Raw genomic sequence first — 25793 nt, forward strand, 5'->3', positions numbered from 1 at the left:
AGATAAGTGGAAACTAACAGCTTGCGCAAAGGGATACAGGCAATCTTTCTTCTCAAGCTCAGTTTGATGGACTGGCAAGAAACACCAACACGGAGTAAAATATCTATCTACATTCCATGAAATTATTCACAGAACACAGAAAATCTGTAGTATCATCACACTGCAGTCCCTATCAACAGTAAATGAATTTATAAAAACAAATGTGCAAGTAATTTCATGATGAGGGATGTAACTATTTATTCTAAGCTTTATTACAATAATACAAAAGTGTTCTTGAATAACAGTTCAGCTTTTAATACCTATTACGCAGTATGGGGGAGAGAATTTTTATTACTGGATTTGGAAATGAAGGCTATACAGTATTTCTAACCTGAATTTGTGATATTTCTTCCAGCAGTTCTTTCATTTCACACTGAAGACGTTCATATTTTTGGAATGGAGTTTCCTTCTCACCCATGCCAGCTAGCTCCAATTCATTCAATCTGAAAACATATGTAACTTCAGCATAGCCCTCCAACTACATTCACTGAAATCATTGTGGCTTACAAATTGTATTCTATTAATGAAAATCCTAAATGCTTTAATCTATTATTTATTTCAAAACAACAACACACAAGCTGATATAATGCACTTTATGTATCAATATTCAGATCAAGCATACTATGAAGTATTACAGTACTGTTATAAGTTATGACATCTGTTTTACAAATTCAAATGCTTTCTAATGGAATTGCCTAACACTGATCACATGGCATAACAAATTTTTGCAGAAACTAAAAAAAAATACTCCATTAGAAAATTTGAAGTTAGTGATTCACATTTGTCAAGCTATATACTAACAAAGGTAATGAAAACAAATCATGGATATATGTTGTATGGTATTCATCCTTTTTATCCACCTTATATTGTTCAAATTTATTTTCACAAACATCAACATCATGTAAATTACGAGCAACAAGAGTGACAACTGATTTGAATTATATTGGTTTTCAAAAAATGACTGATCTATAAATTTACATTATACTGTACAGACTAAAGCTGTATTGGTATGCAGGACTGTCAGTCATATAAATATTGAATTTTACTGTTTATAAGAATAAAATATCCTAAAAACAAAGTTCACTGCGGAATACACAACACATTAAATACTAGTTAATCATAAATCACTATCCTGACAGAAAATTTATGAGAGCATGCTGAAAAGTAAGGCCTCTGGATTTATGTGAAAATATAGCTTTTTCAATAAGACGAACTTAATTAACATTTTACATCATTATTCATCATGTCTACATACTTCATAAATAAGTCACCCTCACGAACAAACACATTTCTCCCAACAAGAGACCAGTTTGCAGATACCATAACTGTAGAATGTTTGACTTTGTTGATGGTGCCACAACCTCACCTCTGCTTGGATCACTTCATCACAATCAAATTGAAGTCTTCAAAGGTGTTCTTAAGTTTTGGAAACAAATGAGATGAAAAATTGGATGAGGCCAAGTCAAGACTGCATGAAGGATGACTGATGACAGTGAACCCAAGGCACTGGATTGTTGCAGCAATTTTGTATGGTCTGGTATTGTCATGCTGAAACTGGTTGGTTGGATTAAAAGAGGGGGGGAAAGGACAAAACTATGAGGTAATCAGTCCCTTGTTCTGAATAAAACAATACCACAATTGTGATAATAAAACAAATGACACTGACAACTCAAAACAGAATGAAAGGGAAAATCACTAGATTGATGAAGGGCAACATATATGTAAATGGACAAAAGGGGATAAGAAAACCACAGAAATGCAAGAAACAGTATGAAGAGATTAAAACAACACAGCAGATTACCATGGCTGGCTGACCACGAGAATAAAAATGGAGAAGCCAGCCACTCTGCAACACATTAAAACCTCCACCCTAGAAGCACTAGTGTGGAGGAAACAGAGGCACAAAGGACATGCACTAAAACTTAGATCAAATGATAAAACCCACCCTCATGAATAGAACGTAAAACTAAATCAGCCGATGAGGCATTGTCAGATAAAATTAGCAGCAACAAGTCCGGTAACCCAATATTTCATCACTGGGCAGTAAAAGAGGGACAGTGCACCAGGATATGGGCCACTGTCAACCATGTGCCGCACTGACACTCAGGTGGGTCTGCCCAGCACAGGAGGTAACCGTGGGTCGCCCATGCACGGCCAATGCAGAGCCAGTAGAGAACAACTGATACCCTGCGAGGGGCCTGCATAGAAGCCTTCCACATATTCATAGTCTCCTTAATGACATGCAATTTGTTGTGTGTACTATTATGCCATTCCATTTCCCAAAGGCGAAAAACCCTGTGGCGTAAATCAGAACACAAGTCAAGTTCAGAGATGCCCATCTACAAAAGTGGTTTCTGCGTAGTCTGTTTGACCAGCCTGTCAGCAAGTTCGTTGCCTGAGATGCCGACATGTCCTGGGGTCCCAGTATTTAAGAAGCAGAGCTGTGTTCGGATACAGGCTGAGTTGGCATCCCTTCGCTCCCAGCTTCAGGCAGTGTTGGCTTCAGTCACACAGCTTGAGGCTGTTGCCAGTGGGCATCATGCTGGGGGTCCGGATGGGGGTTTGTCGGGGACGGCCAGCTCGTCCCACGCATGCCCCGATCGGACTACGACTGTGGTTGCCCGGGATACTGCCTGCATTGAGGCCGATTCCTCACCTGTGTAGAGTGCGAGGCCTTCACCAAGTTGTGGCAGGGGGGCGAAAGACATTCTGGAATGCCGAACGGAAGGCCTCTCCAGTTTGTCTGACGAACCGGTTTCAGACTCTGTCTCAGGGTGATACTGATCTTCAGCCTGATATGGTTGCTTGTCCTGTTCCAGAGGTTGCCCCTCGGTCTGCAAGATCCGGGCAGTCGCAGAGGGTGGGCTTACTGGTAGTTGGGAGCTCCAACGTCAGGCACGTAATGGGGCCTCTTAGGGATATGGCTGCAAGAGAGGGGAAGAAAACCAATGTGCACTCCGTGTGCATACCGGGGGGAGTCATTCCAGATGTGGAAAGGGTTCTTCCGGATGCCATGAAGGGTACAGGGTGCACCCATCTGCAAGTGGTCGCTCATGTCGACACCAATGATGTGTGTCGCTATGGATCGGAGGAAATCCTCTGGATTCCGGCGGCTATCTGATTTGGTGAAGACTGCCAGTCTCGCTAGCGGGATGAAAGCAGAGTTCATCATCTGCAGCATTGTCGACAGGACTGACTGCGGACCTTTGGTACAGAGCCGAGTGGAGGGTCTCAATCGGAGGCTGAGACGGTTCTGCGACCGTGTGGGCTGCAGATTCCTCGACTTGCGCCATAGGGTGGTGGGGTTTTGGGTCCCGCTGAATAGGTCAGGAGTCCACTACACGCAACAAGCGGCTACACGGGTAGCAGGGGTTGTGTGGCGTGGGCTGGGCGGTTTTTTAGGTTAGATGACCTTGGGCAAGTACAGAAAGGGCAACAGCCTCAATGGGTGCGTGGCAAAGTCAGGACATGCGGGGACCCAGTAGCAATCAGTATTGTAATTGTTTACAACAATTACAACTACAATACTGTCGAAGTTGCGTTGGTAAAGAACCGGAACTTAAGCACTGATAGAAAGCACCGAAGCTGAAATCGTTATAGGTACAGAAAGCTGGCTGAAGCCAGAGATAAATTCTGCCAAAATTTTTACAGAGGTACAGACGGTGTTTAGAAACGATACATTGCATGCAACAGGTGGTGGAGTGTTCGTCGCTGTTAGTAGCAGTTCACCCTGTAGTGAAGTAGAAGTGGATAGTTCCTGTGAATTATTATGGGTGGAGGTTATACTCAACAACCGAGCTAGGTTAATAATTGGCTCCTTTTACCGACCTCCCAACTCAGCAGCATTAGTGGCAGAACAACTGAGAGAAAATTTGGAATACATTTCACATAAATTTTCTCAGCATGTTATAGTCTTAGGTGGAGATTTCAATTTACCAGATACAGACTGGGACACTCAGATGTTTGGGACGGGTGGTAGGGACAGAGCATCGAGTGACATTATACTGAGTGCACTATCTGAAAATTACCTCGAGCAATTAAACAGAGAACCGACTTGTGGAGGTAATATCTTGGACCTAGTGATAACAAACAGACCCGAACTTTTCGACTCTGTATGTGCAGAACAGGGAATCAGTGATCATAAGGCCGTTGCAGCATCTCTGAATATGGAAGTTAATAGGAATATAAAAAAAGGGAGGAAGGTTTATCTGTTTAGCAAGAGTAATAGAAGGCATATTTCAGACTACCTAACAGATCAAAACAAAATTTCTGTTCCGACACTGACAATGTTGAGTGTTTATGGAAAAAGTTCAAGGCAATCGTAAAATGCGTTTTAGATGGGCACTTGCCGAGTAAAACTGTGAGGGACGGGAAAAACCCACCGTGGTACAACAACAAAGTTAGGACACTACTGTGAAAGCAAAGAGAGCTTCACTCCAAGTTTAAACGCAGCCAAAACCTCTCACACATACAGAAGCTAAACGATGTCAAAGTTAGCGTAAGGAGGGCTATGCGTGAAGCGTTCAGTGAATTTGAAAGTAAAATTCTATGTACCGACTAGACAGAAAATCCTAGGAATTTCTGGTCTTACGTTACATCAGTAAGTGGCTCGAAACAGCATATTCAGACACTCCGGGATGATGATGGCATTGAAACAGAGGATGACATGCGTAAAGCTGAAATACTAAACACCTTTTTCCAAAGCTGTTTCACGGAGGAAGACCGCACTGCAGTTCCTTCTCTAAATCCTCGCACAAACGAAAAAATGGCTGACATCGAAATAAGTGTCCAAGGAATAGAAAAGCAACTGGAATTACTCAACAGAGGAAAGTCCACTGTACCTGATGGGATACCAATTCGATTCTACACAGAGTACACGAAAGAACTTGCCCCCCTTCCAACATCCATGTAGCGCAAGTCTCTGGAGGAACGGAAGGTTCCAAACGATAGGAAAAGAGCACAGGTAGTCCCAGTCTTCAAGAAGGGTCGTCGAGCAGATGCGCGAAACTATAGACCTATATCTCTGACGTCGATCTGTTGTAGAATTCTAGAACATGTTTTTTTGCTCGAGTATCATGTCTTTTTTGGAAACCCAGAATCTACTCTGTAGGAATCAACATGGATTCCGGAAACAGCGATCGTGTGAGACCCAACTTGCTTTATTTGTTTATGAGACCCAGAAAATATTAGATACAGGCGTCCAGGTAGATGCTATTTTCCTTGACTTCCAGAAGGCGTTCGATACAGTTCCGCACTGTCGCCTGATAAAGGAGGAGTCTACGGAATATCAGACCAGCTGTGTGGCTGGATTGAAGAGTTTTTAGCAAACAGAACACAGTATGTTGTTATCGATGGAGAGACATCTACAGACGTTAAAGTAACCTCTGGCGTGCCACAGGGGAGTGTTATGGGACCATTGCTTTTCACTATATATATATATATATATATATATATATATATATGTTGCAGCATTAGAAAACTGTAGCGAAATGCATGAAGATCTGCAGCGGATAGGCACTTGGTGCAGGGAGTGGCAACTGACCAATAATATAGACAAATGTAATGTATTGCGAATACATAGGAAGAAGGATCCTTTACTGTATGATTCTATGATAGTGGAACAAACACTGGTAGCAGTTACTTCTGTAAAATATCTGGGAGTATGCGTGAGGAACGATTTGAAGTGGAATGGTCATATAAAATTAATTGTTGGTAAGGCGGGTACCAGGTTGATATTCATTGGGAGAGTCCTTAGAAAATGTAGTTCATCAACAAAGGAGGTGGCTTACAAAACACTCGTTCGACTTATACTTGAGTATTGCTCATCAGTGTGGGATCCGTACCAGATCGGGCTGACGGAGGATATAGAGAAGATCCAAAGAAGAGCGGCGTGTTTCGTCACAGGGTTATTTGGTAACCGTGGTAGCATTACAGAGATTTTTAACAAACTCAAGTGGCAGACTCTGCAAGAGAGGCGCTCTGCATCGCGGTGCAGCTTGCTCGCCAGGTTTCGAGAGGGTGCGTTTCTGGATGAAGTATCTAATATATTGCTTTCCCCTACTTATACCTCCAGAGGAGATCACGAATGTAAAATTAGAGAGATTAGAGTGCACACTGAGGCTTCCAGACAGTCGTTCTGCCCCCGAACCATATGCGACTGGAACAGGAAAGGGAGGTGGCCTGCAGAGTATGAATGTAGATGTAGATCTAGAGTTGTGAAAGTACATTTTTTTTTGACATTTCTGCCTCTGCTAACGTGCACATTTCCACCCCACAAGGGGTTATGGGCATCAAAATCTACCAAAAGTAAGAAACGTTTAAGGACTTGACCAATCAGTGCAGCTAATAGATTCAGGGGTACTGCACCAACTGGAGGAAGATATACATTGCAGACAGTTATTTCCTGTGTTGTCATATTCTGACAGAGACAGCTTCAAGAGAGGTTTGAAGGGGCAGTTTCATTACCGATTGAGTTTAGGACATAAACGCAAACTCCACCTGACACTTGATTATGGTCGTTACAGTTCCTGTAATATCCTTTACCTACAGAGGGCAAAGATCTGCACTGCAGGGAACCAGCTTTCCTGGAGGGCAATGCAGAAATCAAGTGTAAAGCTTGACAGTTTCTGTAGCTAAAGCTTGACAGTTTCTGTAGCTCAGCCAGGCAGTGGAAAAAACCGCCGCAATTCCACTGAAGGATGACATCGTCATGAGACTGGGAAGGAACTGAACATTCACTGAGGCAGTTACACCTCAGGGTCACCTGCTGCCACCAACTTTTTGTCTGAGCAGTCTATAGCCATAGTGTCTGAGGGTCCAGCAACATCCAGGTCCACAGTGTACGCCAGAATCTCCACCCCACATCAAGACACACAGCTTGTAGGTAGCGGTGGTGTGGGTGCCACATAAAGGTCTTTATTCTTGGAGATCTTTTTCAATTTCTTGCGCTGTTCCTTGGGCTTCCCCATGCTGGGAGGACTTCAATGAATCAGTCTCCGAGACTGAGGATGAGCGTGAAGCCCTACGACCAGCTGTTTTTTAGCTCTTAAGCCACAGGTGGGTGTCATCTTTCCCACTAGCAGAAACCTGTAAAGGGATTAACCTAAGTGAGATTCTCTGGCTCAGAAGTGGGGACTGAAATCCCTGACAGTTGGGGGTTGCTCCTGAAGTAGGTGGTGCAGGAGCAACAGGGAGGTAAGTGCCCCCCACCATCAAGGGAGCAGGTGTAGTCTCCCAGTTCTGAGAGGCGACAGGAATTTGAGGAACTGATAAGGCAACAACTGTGCTCGTAGCGGCGGCATGTGAGGTGGTCATAGTCACAGGATGTAGGTGCTCAAATTTCCTCTTAGCCACAGTGTAGATCAGTTGGTCCAGGGTCTTATATTCCATGATTTTTCTCTCTTTCTGTAAAATCCTGCAGTCTGGCAAGCAAGGTGACTGATGCTCTCCACAGTTGACACAGATGGGAGGTGGGGCACGCGGAGTATTGGGATGTGATGGACGTCCACAAGCTCGACAGGTGGAGCTGGAACTATAGCGGAAGACATATGGCTGAACTTCCAGCACTTAAAGCACCACATCAGGGGAGGGACATATGGCTTGACGTCACAGTGGTATACCATCACCTTGTCCTCCTCAGGCGATGTGTCACCCGCGAAGGCCAAGATGAAGGCAACAGTGGCAACCTGGTTATCCCTTGGACCCCGATGGACACGACGGATGAAATCAACACCTTGCCGCTCTAAATTGGCAGGCAGATCGTCATCAGACTGGAAAAAGAATGTCATTCTGAAATATAATACCCTGGACCATATTTAAGCTCTTATGAGGCATGATGATAACAGAAACATCCGCTCTGATGCCACCCACTCCGACCAGGGGCCCTCCCCTTGGGTTCCACCCAGCCACAGCAAAGGCCACCCGATGGCCATTGCCAGAAGTCCTGATGCCCCAGGGTGACGGGCATCTACTCCTTGGCATATGTGGAGAGTTAATGGCACAGGAATCAGCAGAGTGCTACCTGTGTTGTCAGGGGGCTACAACCAACAGGTTACACAGTGGCCCCACCACAATGGACTGGCTACCGTGCTGCATATCAGGTGCTAAGAAGTACATGGTCATCGGCACAGAAAGTAACACTGCATAGGCATGGTGGAAAGTGCACACAGGAAGGTGTCCTCGCCGAAGAGATGGAGAATGGACGGGACTGCAATGTGATGACAAGAAAGTGGGCTAAAGATCTCAATGCACAATGGACACAATGCACCATGTAAGGCGCCCTTCACTAACTGGCTCGCTCTTCGGGAAAATTTTGAAAAATGGAGGTCAAATCCTACAGGGGACCATCACAAAGGCTGAAATGTGTGAGACTCCTTTTAGTTGCCTCTTACGACAGGCAGTAATACATCAGGCCTAATCTAACCCTTGGACCCCCAGGAGGGGGGGGTTTCATGCTGAAGGAGAGGGTGTTCCATGTGTGAACAAACTCTTCAAACTCATCGTTTTAGTTTTATAACAATGACAAAGTGCCTTTCAGAGTTATTGGTAGTGCCTTTAGGCATGAATTCACAACTCACACCGTGAAGGTCCCAGAACGCTGTGAGCATGACTTTGCCTGCTGATGGCATGATCTAACTTTTTTGGCACTAGTGATCCTTTGTGGCAGAAAACCACAGATGCTCTCAATTTTGGGGTCAAATGGCGAACCCAGCCTTCATAAACAGTCACAATGTTGTTAAGGAACCCATCACCCTCAAAAATGCAAAAGAAATTGTTGACATGTCCCATCTCCATTGTTTCATGTGAGGAGTGAGCATTCCAGGCATCCACCGTGCACACAGTTTCCTGTTCCACAGTTTTGCAGTGATGATCTCTATACCCTCTTTTGATTAGCCACACTTACATTATAGTTGTATCTGTTATCTGACAATTTTCTTTGATGAATTCATCAACCTAATTCTGAAGAGACTCTGAAGTACATGGTCATCCAACTTTGAGCTCTGTCACACACACTGAGGTTAGAACCATTGTTTCCTTCATTACGAGTACAAATGAAACACAGTTGCACAATACTGATGTCATAATAGTCACCATACACAGCTTTCATTCTTCTATGGATTTCAAATGTAGGCATGTTACCTGTGGTGAGAAACACTATTGCACTGTTTCCCACGTGCCGACATATTTACATTAAAAATCGCCATATTACATGATACAGTTCAGAATCCTCTAGTGGCAGAGGGTTGCAACTTGCATCAGCGAAGATGCATGATGTGTAATACCTCAACTAATTGGACACAGAATAAAAAAAAAAAAAAGAAAAAAAAAAATTGGAGGCATTACTTTTCTGCAAGCCCTTGCACAAAAAACAATTGAAAACATCACATGTAATGTATTAACATGAAATGCTCAACAAAAATTCACAAAGCACAAAATGAATAAACTACAATGAAAGCAATAGTGATTGCAGAACTAAGTTATTCACTTTAAAGGGTGTATATAATCCATAACTGAACTCTGTAATAATAAAGCTGTTGCAGTGCTATCTTATCCACTTTGCTCTTAAAGAGATCGCTTCATGTGTACTAATTTTTAGCAAATTATATTAACTTGCCCACTTTTATTCATATTGCAGACATTTTCATATTGTAATGTCAGTAAGCGATCGACTTACTAGCTCACTGTCATCAGTGAAATATACCAATGAAGTAATTGTCACTAATGACAAATCTGAAAATGTACATGATTTTACACTAGCTTTTCAGAACTGATTACCTCACAACACTAATCTGCTAACTATTTCAGACTAGAACAGAGTAGATACTTTTATCATCTGCAAAACCTAAATATTTTGGTAAAGCATTTGCTAACTTGAAGAGAGTCAAACACTTCTCTCAAGGTGTTGATTATAACCGCATAATAAAAATAAAAATAGAGAGAAAGAGAGAAGAAGAGATTGTGGCATGGTGGGAATAAGGTGTCCCAGATGTCAATGGATGCTAAACTTAAGCAAGGACTGAACAAGTTTGGTACTGAGAACAGGTCAAGGCATATTGAAAGGATTTATTACAGAATTCACAAAGTCGTTCAGGAACCCAAGGAGTCACTGATTTAAGAGTTCAGTGTGTAGCCACTGTTGCCCCTCACTGACAGTTCATTACTTCATAAACAAGGATTAAGTTGAACAGATTGTTAGAACTATTAATAACTTACTAAAATAATCCTATAAAGTTTAACTAATAAATTAATTACACCACTAGACATGTGAGGAGATCCTAAAACAGAATTTTTGGGAGAGGGGGGCGGAGGAGGGCCGGGGATTAAATTATTTCGGGACCAATTCTTTTTTCAACAAAGAAAACTAAGATGCACTTCATATTCAGCTGTTCACCAACTGTATAAAAGAAAGACCAGAAAACATGCTGAGAACAGTCTATCAGAAAACTATACAGAGTTAAATATTTTCATTGTAAAAGAAGCATACCACATGCACTCTCATGGCTTTTTTTATTAAGCATGTAATGAGATTAAAATTGTATTTGGTAATGCCAACCCCCACCCCCAAACACAGACCTTATGAGCCTGTGCCTGAGAGCAAAACAAATAGTTATAGCAAAACTGATAGTGAGGCAATGTAAACCAGTTATTCTTGCATCAAGGAATTTAAATTTATCACACACACTCATTTTTTCATGTAACTATTCATTTTAAAGAATATTTATCACTAAGCAAAATACGAACAAGTGGTTTCGGATTCCATAGCTAAACTTTTTAGCACCATTGTTAATGTCAACAAATTAATCACTAGCACTTTCCAACTTCCATGCTTACAGGGCATGCACGAGTTCAGTTTATGTGATTATTAGTCCTCTCACACACACACACACACACACACACACACACACACACACACACACACCCCTGGCATACGTGATGCTGGCCATATTTGTAGTCAACAGAATCTTGCTAAGCATCTGCAGAAACAATCCCATATATTTTGGTACTTGTACATGCCAGCACCTTTTAACATTGTAATCCATTTGCTACCTATTTTTAATCCTTTGAGTAAAATTTTGATTTCATCACCCAACTAAGTTGCTATTCACCTCACCAATCCATTCCAACAGCAAACACTGACTTCAGCTTGGTCCACAAGAGCCTTAACTAATGAGTATTGACTGTTCAGCATGTCACATCCTTAATTGTATTTACAATTCCTTTTACAAATAATTTTTGTATGCTATAGTGTTTAATAACAGTTTCTAATAAAGCTACCATAACAGTTTCTGATATATCTACCATGTGGACCATTTATTTCATATACTAAAATAGTAATAATGGCAGCCAATACTCTAAACTTGCCAGTACTGTACCTCTGCACCAAGAGATGACACTATGTCATTATGTCTTTCAAGTTTTATTTGAAAATTATGAATATTTCCATATGAAGGGGTTGGTGCAAAGTGCTAATCCTTAGTTTGGTAAGAATTAGTCTTATCAATTGCCTGTTGCATTTATGAATGTATTACATGTGGGTAAATCAACAGTATTAGGAAAAGAGATTGCTACTCTCAAAAAAAAAAAAAAAAAAAAAAAAAAAAAAATACCCACTGAATTGCACATAGACACAATGAAAATACTATTCACATTACATCTTTCGGCTGAGCCTTCTTCAGCAAAGAAAACATGCACACAATCACACAAATAAGCACACCTCACACACACATGACCACTACTAAAGGTGACCGGAATGCAACTCTCACTTGAATGTAACATTTAATTTCCTATGTACTGCTAATAATGCTGTCTATTATGCAAACTGTTTTGTCTTATTGTATTTATCTCAATATCTTTGGATTTAACCACGCATGTGACAAAACAGTAACACAAAATACACTTGTGCATTAGCACTTTATTCTGCCAACCCCTTTGAATCTAGAATAATTTAAAATTGTTTATGTTCCCAAATTCCACTGAAAAGTTGGAGAATAAATGGATTCCGGATTGCTACAACAATCTATGATGGTGATTTGAGGGACTTAACTGCAAGGTTATCTGTGCCCTAGATGAATATGAATGTGTACATTTTGAGAAATGGGGGAAAAAATCTTTCTTTAAAAATCACATTACTGCAATGGTGTACCAGAGAAATATATTATCAGCCTTCTTTGAAGTGTCTGACAACACTGATAATAAGATACACTGTATGTTAGGGCCTTGAGCGAGAGCCACAGCTGCAACCCCACACTCCCCCTTCCCAAAAACGAAACCAATGTCAGTCCTGTCCAACACTTGTCTAAGGTAAAAAATTATAATGAAATCTTAAAATACACAGAGGTATTTTTTATATACTCAAAATTATTTATAGACCACTAAGCAACAAAAAACTGTACAATTATGTGCCTCTCACATAAAATACTGCTTATTTAGATCGGTTGGACAAAAACAATACCTCAGGAAGTAGCTACCAATGTCTAACAAGAGAGAATAGCTCTGATTCCAAATAACACTTTGAAGCATGTAGTACACACAACTGATGATTACTTAAAAGAGAGAGCATGTTTCCAGACGGCCTACTTAATGACTTCTTGTGAGGGTCCAAACAACATTGTCAAAATATGGCAACTACTAAAATTATGCCCGGTGCAGGGTAATCCAGAAGCTTTTCTGTGAAACAGAAGGAAGATAAGGACAGTGTCTGACATGAAGCTCAGCTAAAATGTCTTTTGGCTGACATTCAGACATGGTCCAGTAGCCAGTATAACTACCCAGACTATTTTCAGTCATTTGCAGCCACTTTTACGCATACTAATGAATGTATTTATCAGTGACACAGACTGCAGGGGGCCCTCACATGAAGTCATTCAATTTCCATCAGAAGCCTACCTGGCTGCTACATTTACAATCTCTGTACCAGGGATTCCAACATGCTTTAGTACCCAACAAAATGACATCTATTTATCCTGATTCTGCAGAGAAAACAGGGTATTCTGCTAGGTCTCGGGATTGCAGAGGACTCATCAAGTGAGAACAGATCAGGGACACACCTCTTCTGTTTGAGAGCCATCAGGTTTGTGTAAAGATTAGTAACTTGGCTAACATTTCACAAACACTGGAAAGTCCAGACTGGAATATCACAAATATTATGCAAATATTATGAAGAGGATAGATTGCTACTCACTGCAAAGATGACCTGTTGAGTTACAGACAGGCACAATGAAGAGACCATTACATTCTGAGTTTTTGGCAAAAGCCTTCTTCAGAAAAGGAAACACACACTCATTCACACAAGCAAGCACACCTCACACATTCTTGACCACTCTCCAGCCAGAATGCAATGGTGTCATGTGAAGAAAAAGCAGCAATCTTGATTGTAGAGGGGAAGGAGGACAAATAGCAAGGTACAGGTGGTGGAAGGAGAAGGGGGTGCTGCCCAACAGAGTCTGCAAGGACTAGATGGTGGCCAGACATGGCTGCCTGGCATAGTATGAGGAGTCTGTGGGGGAGACGAGCTCCCTGGCAACAACAGGTCAGTTGGGATGAGACCATGGCCCAATAAATATGGAGAAGAGTAGGGGGTCAGCAGCCCAAGAGATGTGGGCAAGGAACAGAATGTGTCATTTCTGCATGCAATTAGACTTTACCTGACAAATAGGAGGCAGCCAAGTCAGCTTTTTATCAAAAAGGAGGTTCAAAAAACTGGATTATGCAACAACATCCAAGAGACAAGTACCCTTGTAGAGTTCTGAGTAAGGATGTGCCGTGAATAATGATAGTTGCATGACCTGCATTTTTGCAGGAGAGAATTGGAAACCATGGGAAAGGGTGCATGGAGAGGCCCTTTGGATGGTGATTTGGAGCCGCTATTCAGTCAAGGCTACTAAGTGGGAGCTGTACTAAATGCAGAAATTGTCAACATACAGTGCAGGGTTGATCAGTGGCCCGACAGAGGTCATCAGCCCACTGACAACAATTAGGAAAAATTTGACACTCAGGACTGAGCCCTGTGAGATGCCATTCTCTTGGATGTGTGGAGAGCTGAATGAAGTAACAACTCAAACCCACAGCTGGTGGCATAAAAACTGATGAATAAACACTTGCAAGGAGTTTCGAAATCCCCAGTTGTGGAGGGTAAGTAAAATATGATGGCACCAAGCAGTGTCACATGCTTTATGTATGTAAAAAAAACTGATGAGATGATGGGGTTTAGAAAAAGCCTGACGGATTGTTATTTCCAACTGGACCAGATCATCAGTTGAGAATCATCCTTCCTGGAAAGCATGATGGACTGGGGCAAAAGGCCCCTAGACTCAAGAACGCAAGCATAATCTATGGACAACAATCCTTTCAAGTAGTTTACAGAGCCCATGGGTGGAACTAACTAGTTGGTAGCTGTCATGATACTTTTGGTTTTTGCCTGGCTTAAGGATTGGGATGACTATACTATCGCACCATTGAGGAGGGAAGACTCCTCCGAGCTAAATATTTTAAGACCCTGAACAGATGTAATCTCTGAGTAATATTCAGGTGTTGGATCATATGATTATGAATTGAATCAAGGCTTGGGGTTACATCATGAAACAACAAAAGAGCCTGAAATAGTTCCCAGTGAGTGAATGTTTCATTGCATGATTTGGCTTTAAGGGGAGTGAAACATAGGGGGATGTCTTCAATTTGTCATTTTTGCAGCAGGAAGATAGCTGGAAAAGAAGATACCAATGCTGCCATGAAGTGGGTCACAAGGTGTTCAGCAAGAACCAACAGTGTTACAAAGACCACCCTGAAGGATAAGACCCGAAACAGCTATTGACCATGGGCACCCCACAAGACCACAGAGCTCTGTCGACATATGGGATGAAGAGGCATACATTCCCAGGGAGGAGATTTAGCACCCCCAGCACTCCACCTTCCTTCATTCAATTAGATTGTAAGACTTGGCACAAAGTCTCTTAAAAGTCACAAGGTTGGTGCAAGGGATGTCACCTGAAACACTGCAGGGCTCTTTGGTGATCCTAAACAGTTATTACAATGTGTGTTGCCCACCATGACACTGGCTGATGGGAGGGGGAGAGGGCAGGGGGGGGGGGGGGGGAGAAATCTGTAGAAAGTGGAATAGCAGTTTCAGCAGCGGGGTGATCACATTGGAGACATCTTGCACAACCTCATCTATGCAGTCTGGCAGAAATGGGATGAAGGTAACAGCTGAGGCGTACAACTGCCATATGTCTCTTCAAAGAACCCAATGTGGTAATTGGTCCATTTGGTGGTGGCGAGGAAACAACAAGATTACTGGGAAGTGATTGCTGTGACAAAGATGGTGCAGTAAAGCCACAAGAGTGGGGGAAAGAAATCATCAGATCAGTAGCTGAAAAGGTGCCTTGGGAGACACTGAAATGGGTATGAGTACAACTACTGAGGAGAGAGAAATCTTGGTTGGTAAGAAGCTGGTCATGTGGAAGGCTTCTACCAGATAAAGTTGTATTCCTCCACAGAGGGGCAGTGCAGATTGAAATCCTCAGGTAAGAGGAAAGTAGGGGCAGGGGCAGAGAGTTTTTTTGATTAAGGTACTCAACTCAAGGTAAGTAAGTGGGCTGTGGGCTGTCTGGAGGTAGATAAATATTACAAATGGTGAACACTGATGTCTTTTGCACTCCCACCACTATTGCTTCCACTGTGGCACAAAGGTGAATCCACTCACTGACAACACCTGTGCGTCTTTTGCACTCCCACCACTATTGCTTCCACCGTGGCACAAAGGTGAATCCACTCACTGACAACACCTGTGCAAAATAATGTATGACCCCTCCAAATGCCCTCTCAGAACCAACATGGTTCTGACAGGATGGATGATTACCACAGAGTGTTAGGTGATGGTCACCAGTGAAGTGCATTTCTTGTAGAGCAACACAAATTGCAGAAGAGAAGGAAATAAACTGTTAGTTCCAGCAGGTGACAGTAATATCCAGTAGAATGCCACTGAATGAACACATTATGGGTGTCCAGGATAGGCATGAATGTGTCCGGAGGACTAGTCATGCCCCAGGATCACTACCTGTCACAGACTGAGGTAGACTCCTATCTAAGAGCACTGGTTCATGATCCAATGGCATGGCTGGATCTGACACCTCTGGACACAATGGAGTAGCCTTGTCCAAGTTGTTCTTCTTCTTCTTCTTAGCCATTGATGCACTGGTGGCAGGGATTCTTTGGAGGGCCTATGCGCAATGAGCGTAGGGACAGACAAATAGCAGGCAGCTCTGGTCCACAGGTCACAGTATACTTAACCATTGGCTGGTATCATGCCTTTGATCTGTGGTGTTCTGGAGAGATTTCTCGTGAGGGACTCCTGTCAGCAGTAGGCGTCAGAGGAGGAAAGTGTCCCTCCAGGAGGGTGCGGAAAGTGGTTTCTGAAGACAGCACTGCAGGAGAGGGGAGGGTAGTGGGAGAACTGGTTTCGAAAAAATTTATGTAGTGGGAGTGATGGTTGTGACTTTCACGTAACTGGATATATTATCAACAGGATGTATGCATCCATACTTTTTACATGCCTCTGTATTTCTGTATTTTCTTTCTTGAAGACTGCACAAATTAATGAATGTGGAGGATGATCCATGCAATTTACACAGAAAGGTGGTTGCTGACAAGGACTAACTTCATGGGGGTGATTACCTGTAGTTACCCCATTTTGGATCCACCAAGCAGCAGGATATTATGACCAAAGTGCAAGCACCAAAAGCTCACTGCTCAAGATAAGCCATAGCTCCTTGTCTGTAGTGCAAGGTCTCACTGGAAGATGATTCCTTGGACAATAATCAAAGTCTTGTGTGGAGCAATGGTCACTAGTACATCACCCAGATGTTCTCATGTCTGACAAGCTGTTGACTGTGCAGCAGAAGAGGCTGGAATCAACAGCAATCCATTTCACATTTTTCCTAAAAATTTCACTTCTCCAGATTTATGTGCAGTATGTTCCACAAAAAATAATGGGTTTGTCGCAGTGAAAGTACCCCCATCAGTTACAACATCCACTAAATATTTGGGAAAATGTTTCGCTCCTACATATCAGGCTTGTCCCTCTTCCCACAGGATAACCTCGGATTGGTAAAGTAGTAGGGTTATAACAATGCACATTGAAATTTCTATTCTTGTGTGATGACATGGATGGATAAGAGCAGCCACTGTTTTGATACAGTTTAATATATTTCACATGTAAAACATCTGCCCTGATGCCACCTACTCCAATCAAGGGCTCTCCCCATGGGTGCCACCCATTCGCAGCAAAGGCAATCTGCCACAATGGCTGTTGCCAGGAGTCCTGCTACTCCACGAAGACAGGCATCTACTCCTTGGAACATGTGGGGAGCTAGCAGCTCAGGCACCAGCATCCCTGAGTTGTCAGGGGACTGAAACCAACAGTGTGATCCCTGTGCTGTCAGGGGGCTGACACTACAGGGTACACAATGAGCTCACTACATTGGACTGATTACTGTGTTGGCTTTGAAGACCAAGTAAGAGCTCAAAAGGTATTGTGTTCAGGTGACCTCTAACACTGCACGCAGTAGTTGCTATTTGAGGTATTCTTTCTCAGTCGATCCACACTACAGAAAAATTTGGAAAATGGGGATCAAACCCAGAAGGGGGCCACAATATTACTTCAGGCAAAAGGTAGTGAGTGAATAGGCCAAGTAATAAAAGCAGAACCTAGGGAATAGCTGGGTTGACATAAAAGGTGGCCATCATGAGAAAGAGAGCAAGAGAAGGAAAGACAGATACAAGACTGCGAGACAGGAAAGTATGCAGGTTCTGCAACAGCTTGGGGCCCCATACTCGTACGCACGCACTCATGAAAGAGTTATGAGTACCCCTATGGGAGGAAACAGTTAATTCTTTTTCCATTAAAATGTGCCTATTGATTCATAGTTACCTTCACATGTAACTGCTACATTTAAATGTTGTTTTTTTTCATTTATATATACCTGAGTACCATATTCCCTACATTATTCTCTGATAACATTTTTACTTCTTATTTGAAGTTATATTTTCATGTAGTGACATTTCTTAAGTGTATATAACCTATGTAACTTAATTTATAATCATCTAATATTTACCTACCATCTCTTTCATACTTGCTGGTGCCCTTCTTTGCTTGTTAATTTCAAACTGAAACTATGTTATCACAAATTTCCAAGTGAAATTTATTTTTTGAGGTGTAGTGATGTCTGAGGACCTTATATCTTCCCTTGTCAGACTGCCTGTCAAATTTAGGGACTTTTTATAAGTTTATTGGTTAGTGTTACCAGAGAGTATGTGTCAAGGACACGACAATGACTTTTGAAACTGTGATTATTGTTTTGTGGACGCTCTTGGCGTAGCACTGTGGTAGTGAATAGCTGATTAAGAGTTTCTCATTGCCATCAGTTGTCTGTGCTAGCTAATATATATGGGCTAATTATTTGTGCTGCATTCTTACACTCCTCAACTTACAATGCCGAGTGATTAATTCTGTATTGTGGCATAGAAGCAATCACTAAAACTGAGTAGTTAAAACGGTTTGAGAGACAGTAATTTTGGTAAGAAACCCCACATTCAGTGATTCATCGTTATTAACTGAACCTTCCATCATCTGCACCCTGAATATTACCAACAAAAGAAAATATATAATAGACCTTTAAGGTGAAGATGAGTAATACAGCGTCTACTAATACATTAAAAGACTGACTACTTATGTGGTGCAAAGAAAATAGGATGGCTGTGACCACCAACAAAGGAGGTGGAGACTGTACAAGAATCATTTGTCAAGAGCCTGGAGTAATCTTACTGCAAATAAATATTTGGAGAGATGACCTGTACAGTGATGTGTGTATGTTCTCTCTGTCTTGTATTTGTGCAGTCATTTTGTGATGCACTTCAAAAAGTTCTAAGGCTTTATGATGTTACAAGTACGGTTGAAACTAAACATTAAACCCAATAACCTGACAGATAAAATGGAGAATTATGCTATTACAATATTTCTGGCCAAACAAAATTGTAAGAGACGTGATTAAAATGAATGCACATTGTATTTCTGGCCAATCCAACTCTCTGTATCATCAAGTTTAATTTATGAATTGAGGGCACAAGACAGTGGAAGAGCAGGGGAGATGGACCAGGGCTGGGGAGGGGAGGGGAGTGAGGAAGCGGATGAAGAGGGCAGGAGAAAGTGGGATGGATACAGTGTAGGAGTGGCAGAGTATGTGAGGGGAAGGCAAGAGAATGAGAGGGCGATAGAGTAGCTAGCCGTAGGGTGACAGAGTAGCCGATTCATTTCAGAATATCGAATGAGGCACAATGAACAGCCCAACAGTAAAAAACAAATTATTAACAAGCTACAAGGAGAAGTAAATGACATGGATTGTCATGTTCTGGCAAAACTTTATTGCCAATACTGCTTCACACATTGCCGTAACAGGAAAAATCCTCAAAAGATTCAGACAATTGTTCCAGAGCACTGAGTTAGCTTTGATTACCAATTCCTATCCATCAGGAACAAGTTATAAATAACATTTTCCTAACTGCATGATGTGCGATTTAAAAGAATCTGAAATGTGGCTGCTCTGGCCAGTATCAAAGTCTTCTGATTCGTGCTTGGCAATGTTTACACACACTAATCAAGGACACTGGCACTGCATCCATTATATGTCAGAACTGTTGTATACAAGTCACAGTTTTCTATGATATTTAAGAACTTTCCTCCCTGAGAGCTCTAAGAAAAATAAATGGGAGAATCTCCACAGAAGACCACAGTTTCCCCAGTAAATTTGAGTTTCCCCTAAAGCATGACCAAGATGTTTGAGTAAGACATTTATATTGCTGACAAAAGCTCTATGAATATACAGCAATAATAGCTTTACTTCTAGCACTAATTACATATCTGAGATTTCAAATTTTCTTTCAAAACTGAATGCACGTACAGTCTAAATTCTTTTATGTTATTTTATTTTACATATATGCAACTTCCTCCATTTTTTATTCTGTTCTACAAAAATAGTTGGCAATGTTAAAATTTAAAATTTCTAAATGCAGAAAATATCCATTTATGTATGGCACTCTACTGGTCAGAGCATCGAACATTAATGGTAAGATAGATCTTGATACCAAATTCTGGACTGCAAAATATTTTCAGCAGGCTGGTGGGAACTCTGACCACAATTTACTGGTTATAAATTGCAGAATAAAACTGAAGAAATGCAAGAATAAGGATGGTGAGATTTTTTATAATAGCACTAAGCAATGACTGAAAAACAAAATCTTCACACACATGCCTACATCACAGCTGACATTGCTTAGCCCCACACAGACTTCAAAATACCAGTTCTTGGCACTGATTACACAGAGACACCTGTATTACAACAATCCCCACACATGACTAAAGGCCTAGGAAGAGGACCTTCTTGGTCTTTTTAATCTTCTGACTACTACTACTACTACTACTACTACTACTAGCCTTAACATGAAGTTTTATCCCAGTCTTGTCATCTTGTTCCCGAATTCCTTAGGTAGTCTCCACAATTTTGTTCATAATCTCCAAAACATTGAATCAGTTGTAAATGTATAGAGTAAAATTAATAGACCTTCAATGTTTATTTAATCTCATTACTGAACTGACATTTTTGACCACAACCCAGTCAACAGCCCTACTCATAACCTTACTGCCACCAACTTCAGCTCTTAACTGATCTGGTCCTGTCTATGCTACTTCCTCATCAGCTCAGAGTTGCAGAATCAGATACTATTACTCCACCACTGCACAGGAGTAGGCACAATTTAAGCTGCACCATCTTTAACAATGGTTGTTTCACAGCAACTTGCATGAAAAAACATCAGCTGCCTTCACAACTGTTCCTCATTTTGTAGTAGTTTCCACACTTGTCCATTGGGACAACACTTACGTTGCCTAGAAACTGTTTGAAGAAAAATTAGAGTTCCTTACCTCCTTGTGATTTATGTACCGAAATGTATTTTTTCGGGGCAATTTATTTACTGCACTTGATTTAACTGAGATTGGGTTGGGTTGGGGGGTTGTTTGGGGAAGACCAGACAGCGAGGTCATGGGTCTCATGGGATTAGGGAAGGAAGTCGGGCGTGCCCTTTCAAAGGAACCATCCCGACATTTGCCTGGAGTGATTTAGGGAAATCACGGAAAACCTAAATCAGGACGGCCGGACGCGGGATAACAGATTTCAGGAGAGACTGAGATAAGGTTAATTGGAGTCCGCTGAACAGTAAATTAAAGTAATGCACATATTTAATATCCTCTACGCTGATGGATCTTTATAGTTCCTGGGGCGATTCTGGCAAAAAACAATTATTACTCAAAAGAGCAAGTACTGATTCATTTTTAAAACGGGTAAACTATTATCGGTTAGGTTACTGGTTACCACCTGAATCACACCATACCACACAAACAATTTAAGGCAGAAATTACAGAAAATATAGTGTGTAAAATTTCATGCATGTACTGTGTATTACCTTGAATTATATCCAGTTCTCAAAGTTTTCCGTACTGTATCTGAGAAATCAACATTATTGGTATCCAACACGCTCCTATTAAATTTCGTGAAAGCTTCATTCGCACTGATGTGGAGGCGTTCGATTGAATCACTCTCTTCCTACAATGAAAGTTAAGGAAAAAATAAAGCAAGTGGACGTATACTTTGTAGACTATCAGACACATAAGTAAAGCTTTCCACACTGTGTAAGCTGCCACGGCCCATGTTCAGAATTACCTCGTAATACGCAGCATTCTGGTCAGATTCTGGTAAATCGCTTGTTTCGTAAACGTCCGGCTGATCATATGCCTGCAAAAGTTAGACATATCACACAGTTGCTCAATTCTTTAACACAGTAGTTAAAATTATTGCAGGATCAAAAATACAGTGAGCTTACTATGCCGGGCAAGTCAGCATACTTTGGATCTGCCATTTCCAGCTGTTTTCTGTATCGAAAACTCTGTAACTCAGAGATAACCGTCATACAAAACGTCAAACTTAGCTGGAAGAAAGAAGTTATAACCTCCTTGGCTAATAAACACCAAGTCTCTACCACGCAGTAGTGGAGAAGTAAGGCAACTGTTCCCCGATTTGCAGAGACGAATATGAATACTGGCATAGTGATTTGAACGGCATTAGAGACAACAAAAGGAAACCGAAGAACAACAAAAAACGTTTCTTTCGCAACTCCTATTGAGCAAACAAGTCTATCTTAAATGAATGTAATTTCTTAATTTACTGCATTTGGCTGTAACGGCCTCAGTCACTGTGCTACTCCGCAAGCAGCATGGATTCATGGAGGTAACAAGGAAGATGGGAGTTGTCATTATGTCACAAACTGGAAGCCGACGGCCGCCATCTTATTTAGCCCAAAACGTTGGGTTCACCGCATTTATAGCACTGGTTGACTGCGCTGCATATCCCCGTGACGTCACTCTCTGATGTGTCCATGTCCAGGTTCGACAGTTGGAAATAACTATCGATTTTAGTATTCCAAATACTATTTGGTGCTTTAATTGTGTGGAGACGTAGTTGTTTTATCAAAAATGTCAGCTTGCATCGTTTGCGGATTTGCCAGTCTATCCGATCTTAATGTCAAGTGTAAGGGAATCACATTTCATTCGTAAGTGGAGCCGTTCAAGCAATAGTTTTTGGTACACATGAATTGTGGTTGCGGTGTTTACTTTTATTTTTTCTTGTGGTTTTCATTGCCTTTCAAACCGCAATTCCTCCGACCTCGGAGCCACTCTGTATCAACGGTCTCGTTCCCGCACAACATACGCCTACGTAACCGCGCAGATTGTTGTTGCACCATTTCATGTCCTAAATACCTCCCGCCGATAATTACTCATTGTTCACATTTCCTTCGTCTTTAAAAAAGATTCTGGCTGGAACAGACAGAGATAGACGTGCTCCTTTCTGAAGATGGCTTTGGCCGAACAGTTATTTCGTCGTGCATGCCTGCTGCTCGGCCTGTGGTAGCAATCTAACCACTTCACAATACAGGTATTCTCTCATGAAGTTTGGCGAAAAGACTATCTATTATCGTAATGTGTAAATGGTGAAGACTATGAATTAGTGACTTAAATATGTCTGGCTTTAATTAAAAAACAAAGCAAAAAACCTAAAAAATGATCAGCATGGAGGCATATTTACAAAAAAAATTGTGATAATGTAAAATTACTCACGCCACATAATTAAAATTTATTGTAAAAATGATACTTGTAACATGAAACTTAGAAATTATTTGCATATCGTAAAGCATGATACAGACTTCTATACTTTGAAAACCTCAGAATGAAATTCAGAGGTAAAACGAAGCAGATGATCAAAGTAGTCACACATTCCAGTTGTGATATGTTTGGTTATTCCTGAAAAACTTACATTTTTAATGACAAAAAATATTCCAGAAAAAAATAAACATGCTACTGTTGGAAAGGTAGGCCTAAATGTTACAAGTCGTAGGCTGCCTTTACTAAAAAAAAAAGAAAAAGAAAGACTTACATATCTGTAAAAGACAAGTATCCATTTTATGGGGCCTAAGCGTTTGAGATTAATTAAGTGTATAGTATTGCACAACGGTGGAACATGTTTAAAAAATTATGTAGTTTTTTACCCTGGAAATTGCTATTGTTGGTCATACACTGAATGATTCATCATAAGTAAGACTTCAAAATGAGATGATGAGTAAACTACAGTGAAACTAATGTACTGACCATGTAATAAAACAAGAACTCTATTCTATGTGGAGGTATCTATCTCTTTGACATTTTAGTAATCGTTCAGTTTGTTGATATGCACAAGATACGATAGCATGCCTTGCGTCTTCCCCATTGTCACACGTTTATGGGCTAGCAAAGAACACGTAATTTTTTTTTTCGATATTAAAAATGTTGTGCATGTGTGTTGAAAGCTGAAAATGTAACGAACAATAAGCAGTACCAGTTAGCAAACAAGAATTGGTTTCGGAGTTTCTGTTTCATTTGGTACACTACAAATACAAGGTCAAATGAAGAATGGGATACAACAGTCGTCATTGATCAATGTGTCGTAGTTTAGTCATAGATGTTAATGCTTTTATTTTCGAGTCATGATAATAAATCGGTTATCTACTGTGGCGAGGCCTCATCATCCTAAATTGAAACAAATGAATGTGTTTTTAAAAGATAGAGCTATACATCATGTAGGATTTTTGTCGCCTGTATTAATTTCATTTGTTTGTTCACTCCAATTTATTCAGTTCTTATTTTCATGGTTAGTTTCAGATTTTTTGGAAGAATAATTTTTCATTCTGGATGATTTTCGCTCTTTGATGTTCGTTTATGGGTATGGATTCATCTATCTTAACTGCAGTGCAGGGTACAAACTGCACAGTTGTAATTTTTTTTTTCGCCTTCACTAGTACTAGAATTACTGCTATATTTTACAGTTAATACTAGAACTATCGAAGACGAAAAGACCGACATACGAAAAACTTGCATACTATACTTCCGTTTACCTTTCTAGGTCAAGTGAAGAATAGGATACTAGTGCTAGCAAACACGAAAAAAGCGACATACGTAACGCTGCCATCGTTGCCTCCGTTGAAATATGAAGGTAGTATCCTGTTTCTCAGTTGATTTATACAGGTCAGCTGAAGTATATGTATGTCGCTATTTTCCGTCTGCACTAGCTCTAGTATCCTATTCTTCAGTAGACCAATATAGGCCAACCATAGAATAAGATACTATCTTTGTAGTTCGGCTGATCTACAGCACGCCAATTTTACATATGATGATTTTTTCATCTTCACTAGCAGCAGTATTACATTCTTCAATTTACCTACATAGATTAACTAAAGTATGGGGTACAAATTTTACATATGTCGAGTTTTTCGTCTTCGCTAGCACTAGTATCCCATTCCTCATTTGACCTACATATGTCAACTGAAGTACAGGAAACAAATTTTACTGTTGTTTTTTTCACCTTCACTAGTACTATGATGATTCTTTTCAGTCAATACTATTTCAATCTAAGGCGAAAAATTTGTATCCCATACTTCAGACTACCTATATAGATCAACTGAAGTATGAGATACAATATTTTTTTGTCCTACGATAGTAATAGTATGAACTGAAAAGTATCATAGTAGTACGAGCGACGGCGAAAAAATCGACCTATATAGGTCAACTGATATATGGGATACAAATTTTACGCATATCAGTCTCTTCGCCTTCGCTAGTGCTGGTTTCAGCTGAAAATAGGATGTTAGTAGTAGTGGAGACGAAAATAGCAACAACCGTAAAATTTGTATCCCCTACTTCAGTTAACCTACACATATCAACTCATCTTCTGGATACAACTCATATATCAACTTAGGTAGTCCATGCTAACGTTACTTCTATCCCTTTTTTGCGCTAGTATCTATTTTTCAGCTGAGCTACATAGGTCAACTGAAGAATAGCATACTAGGACTCAAAGAAGCGATATATCTAACATTTTGTTCGAAATATGGAAGTACACCTTATATGTCTACCATCTGTTTTCTCTGTCCTGTATTCCTTTCATTCTCAACATTTGTCTTTGCTGTTAAATCCATAGACACTAGGTAACATAAACTGTGCATGATGTTATTTTACTTTAACCAGCATCTACGTCATGTAGCCATGCATGAAGCCATGCATGTCATTATGCAATTATAGCACACAATTTATGACATTTTTGCTACAGATCAAATGTGCTTTTTAC

At 40.9% G+C, this 25793-nt stretch overlaps 1 protein-coding gene across 1 annotated transcript in view; it reads right to left on the bottom strand.

The window, feature by feature from the left end:
* Window positions 1-22506, bottom strand: part of LOC126354654 (dynactin subunit 2) — a 41211-nt gene extending 18705 nt beyond the window's left edge. Inside the window, exons 1-4 of the mRNA XM_050004430.1 lie at window positions 21964-22506; window positions 21804-21875; window positions 21547-21686; window positions 371-482 (exon numbers count right to left, since the gene is read on the bottom strand). Of these exons, the coding sequence (XP_049860387.1) occupies window positions 371-482; window positions 21547-21686; window positions 21804-21875; window positions 21964-22185 (546 nt within the window). The 5' untranslated portion in view covers window positions 22186-22506. The remainder of the gene's footprint in view (window positions 1-370; window positions 483-21546; window positions 21687-21803; window positions 21876-21963) is intronic.
* Window positions 22507-25793: the final 3287 nt, after the last annotated feature.

The sequence above is a fragment of the Schistocerca gregaria genome, chromosome 3 (genome assembly GCF_023897955.1).
Source record: "Schistocerca gregaria isolate iqSchGreg1 chromosome 3, iqSchGreg1.2, whole genome shotgun sequence".
Classification (NCBI taxonomy): domain Eukaryota; kingdom Metazoa; phylum Arthropoda; class Insecta; order Orthoptera; family Acrididae; genus Schistocerca; species Schistocerca gregaria.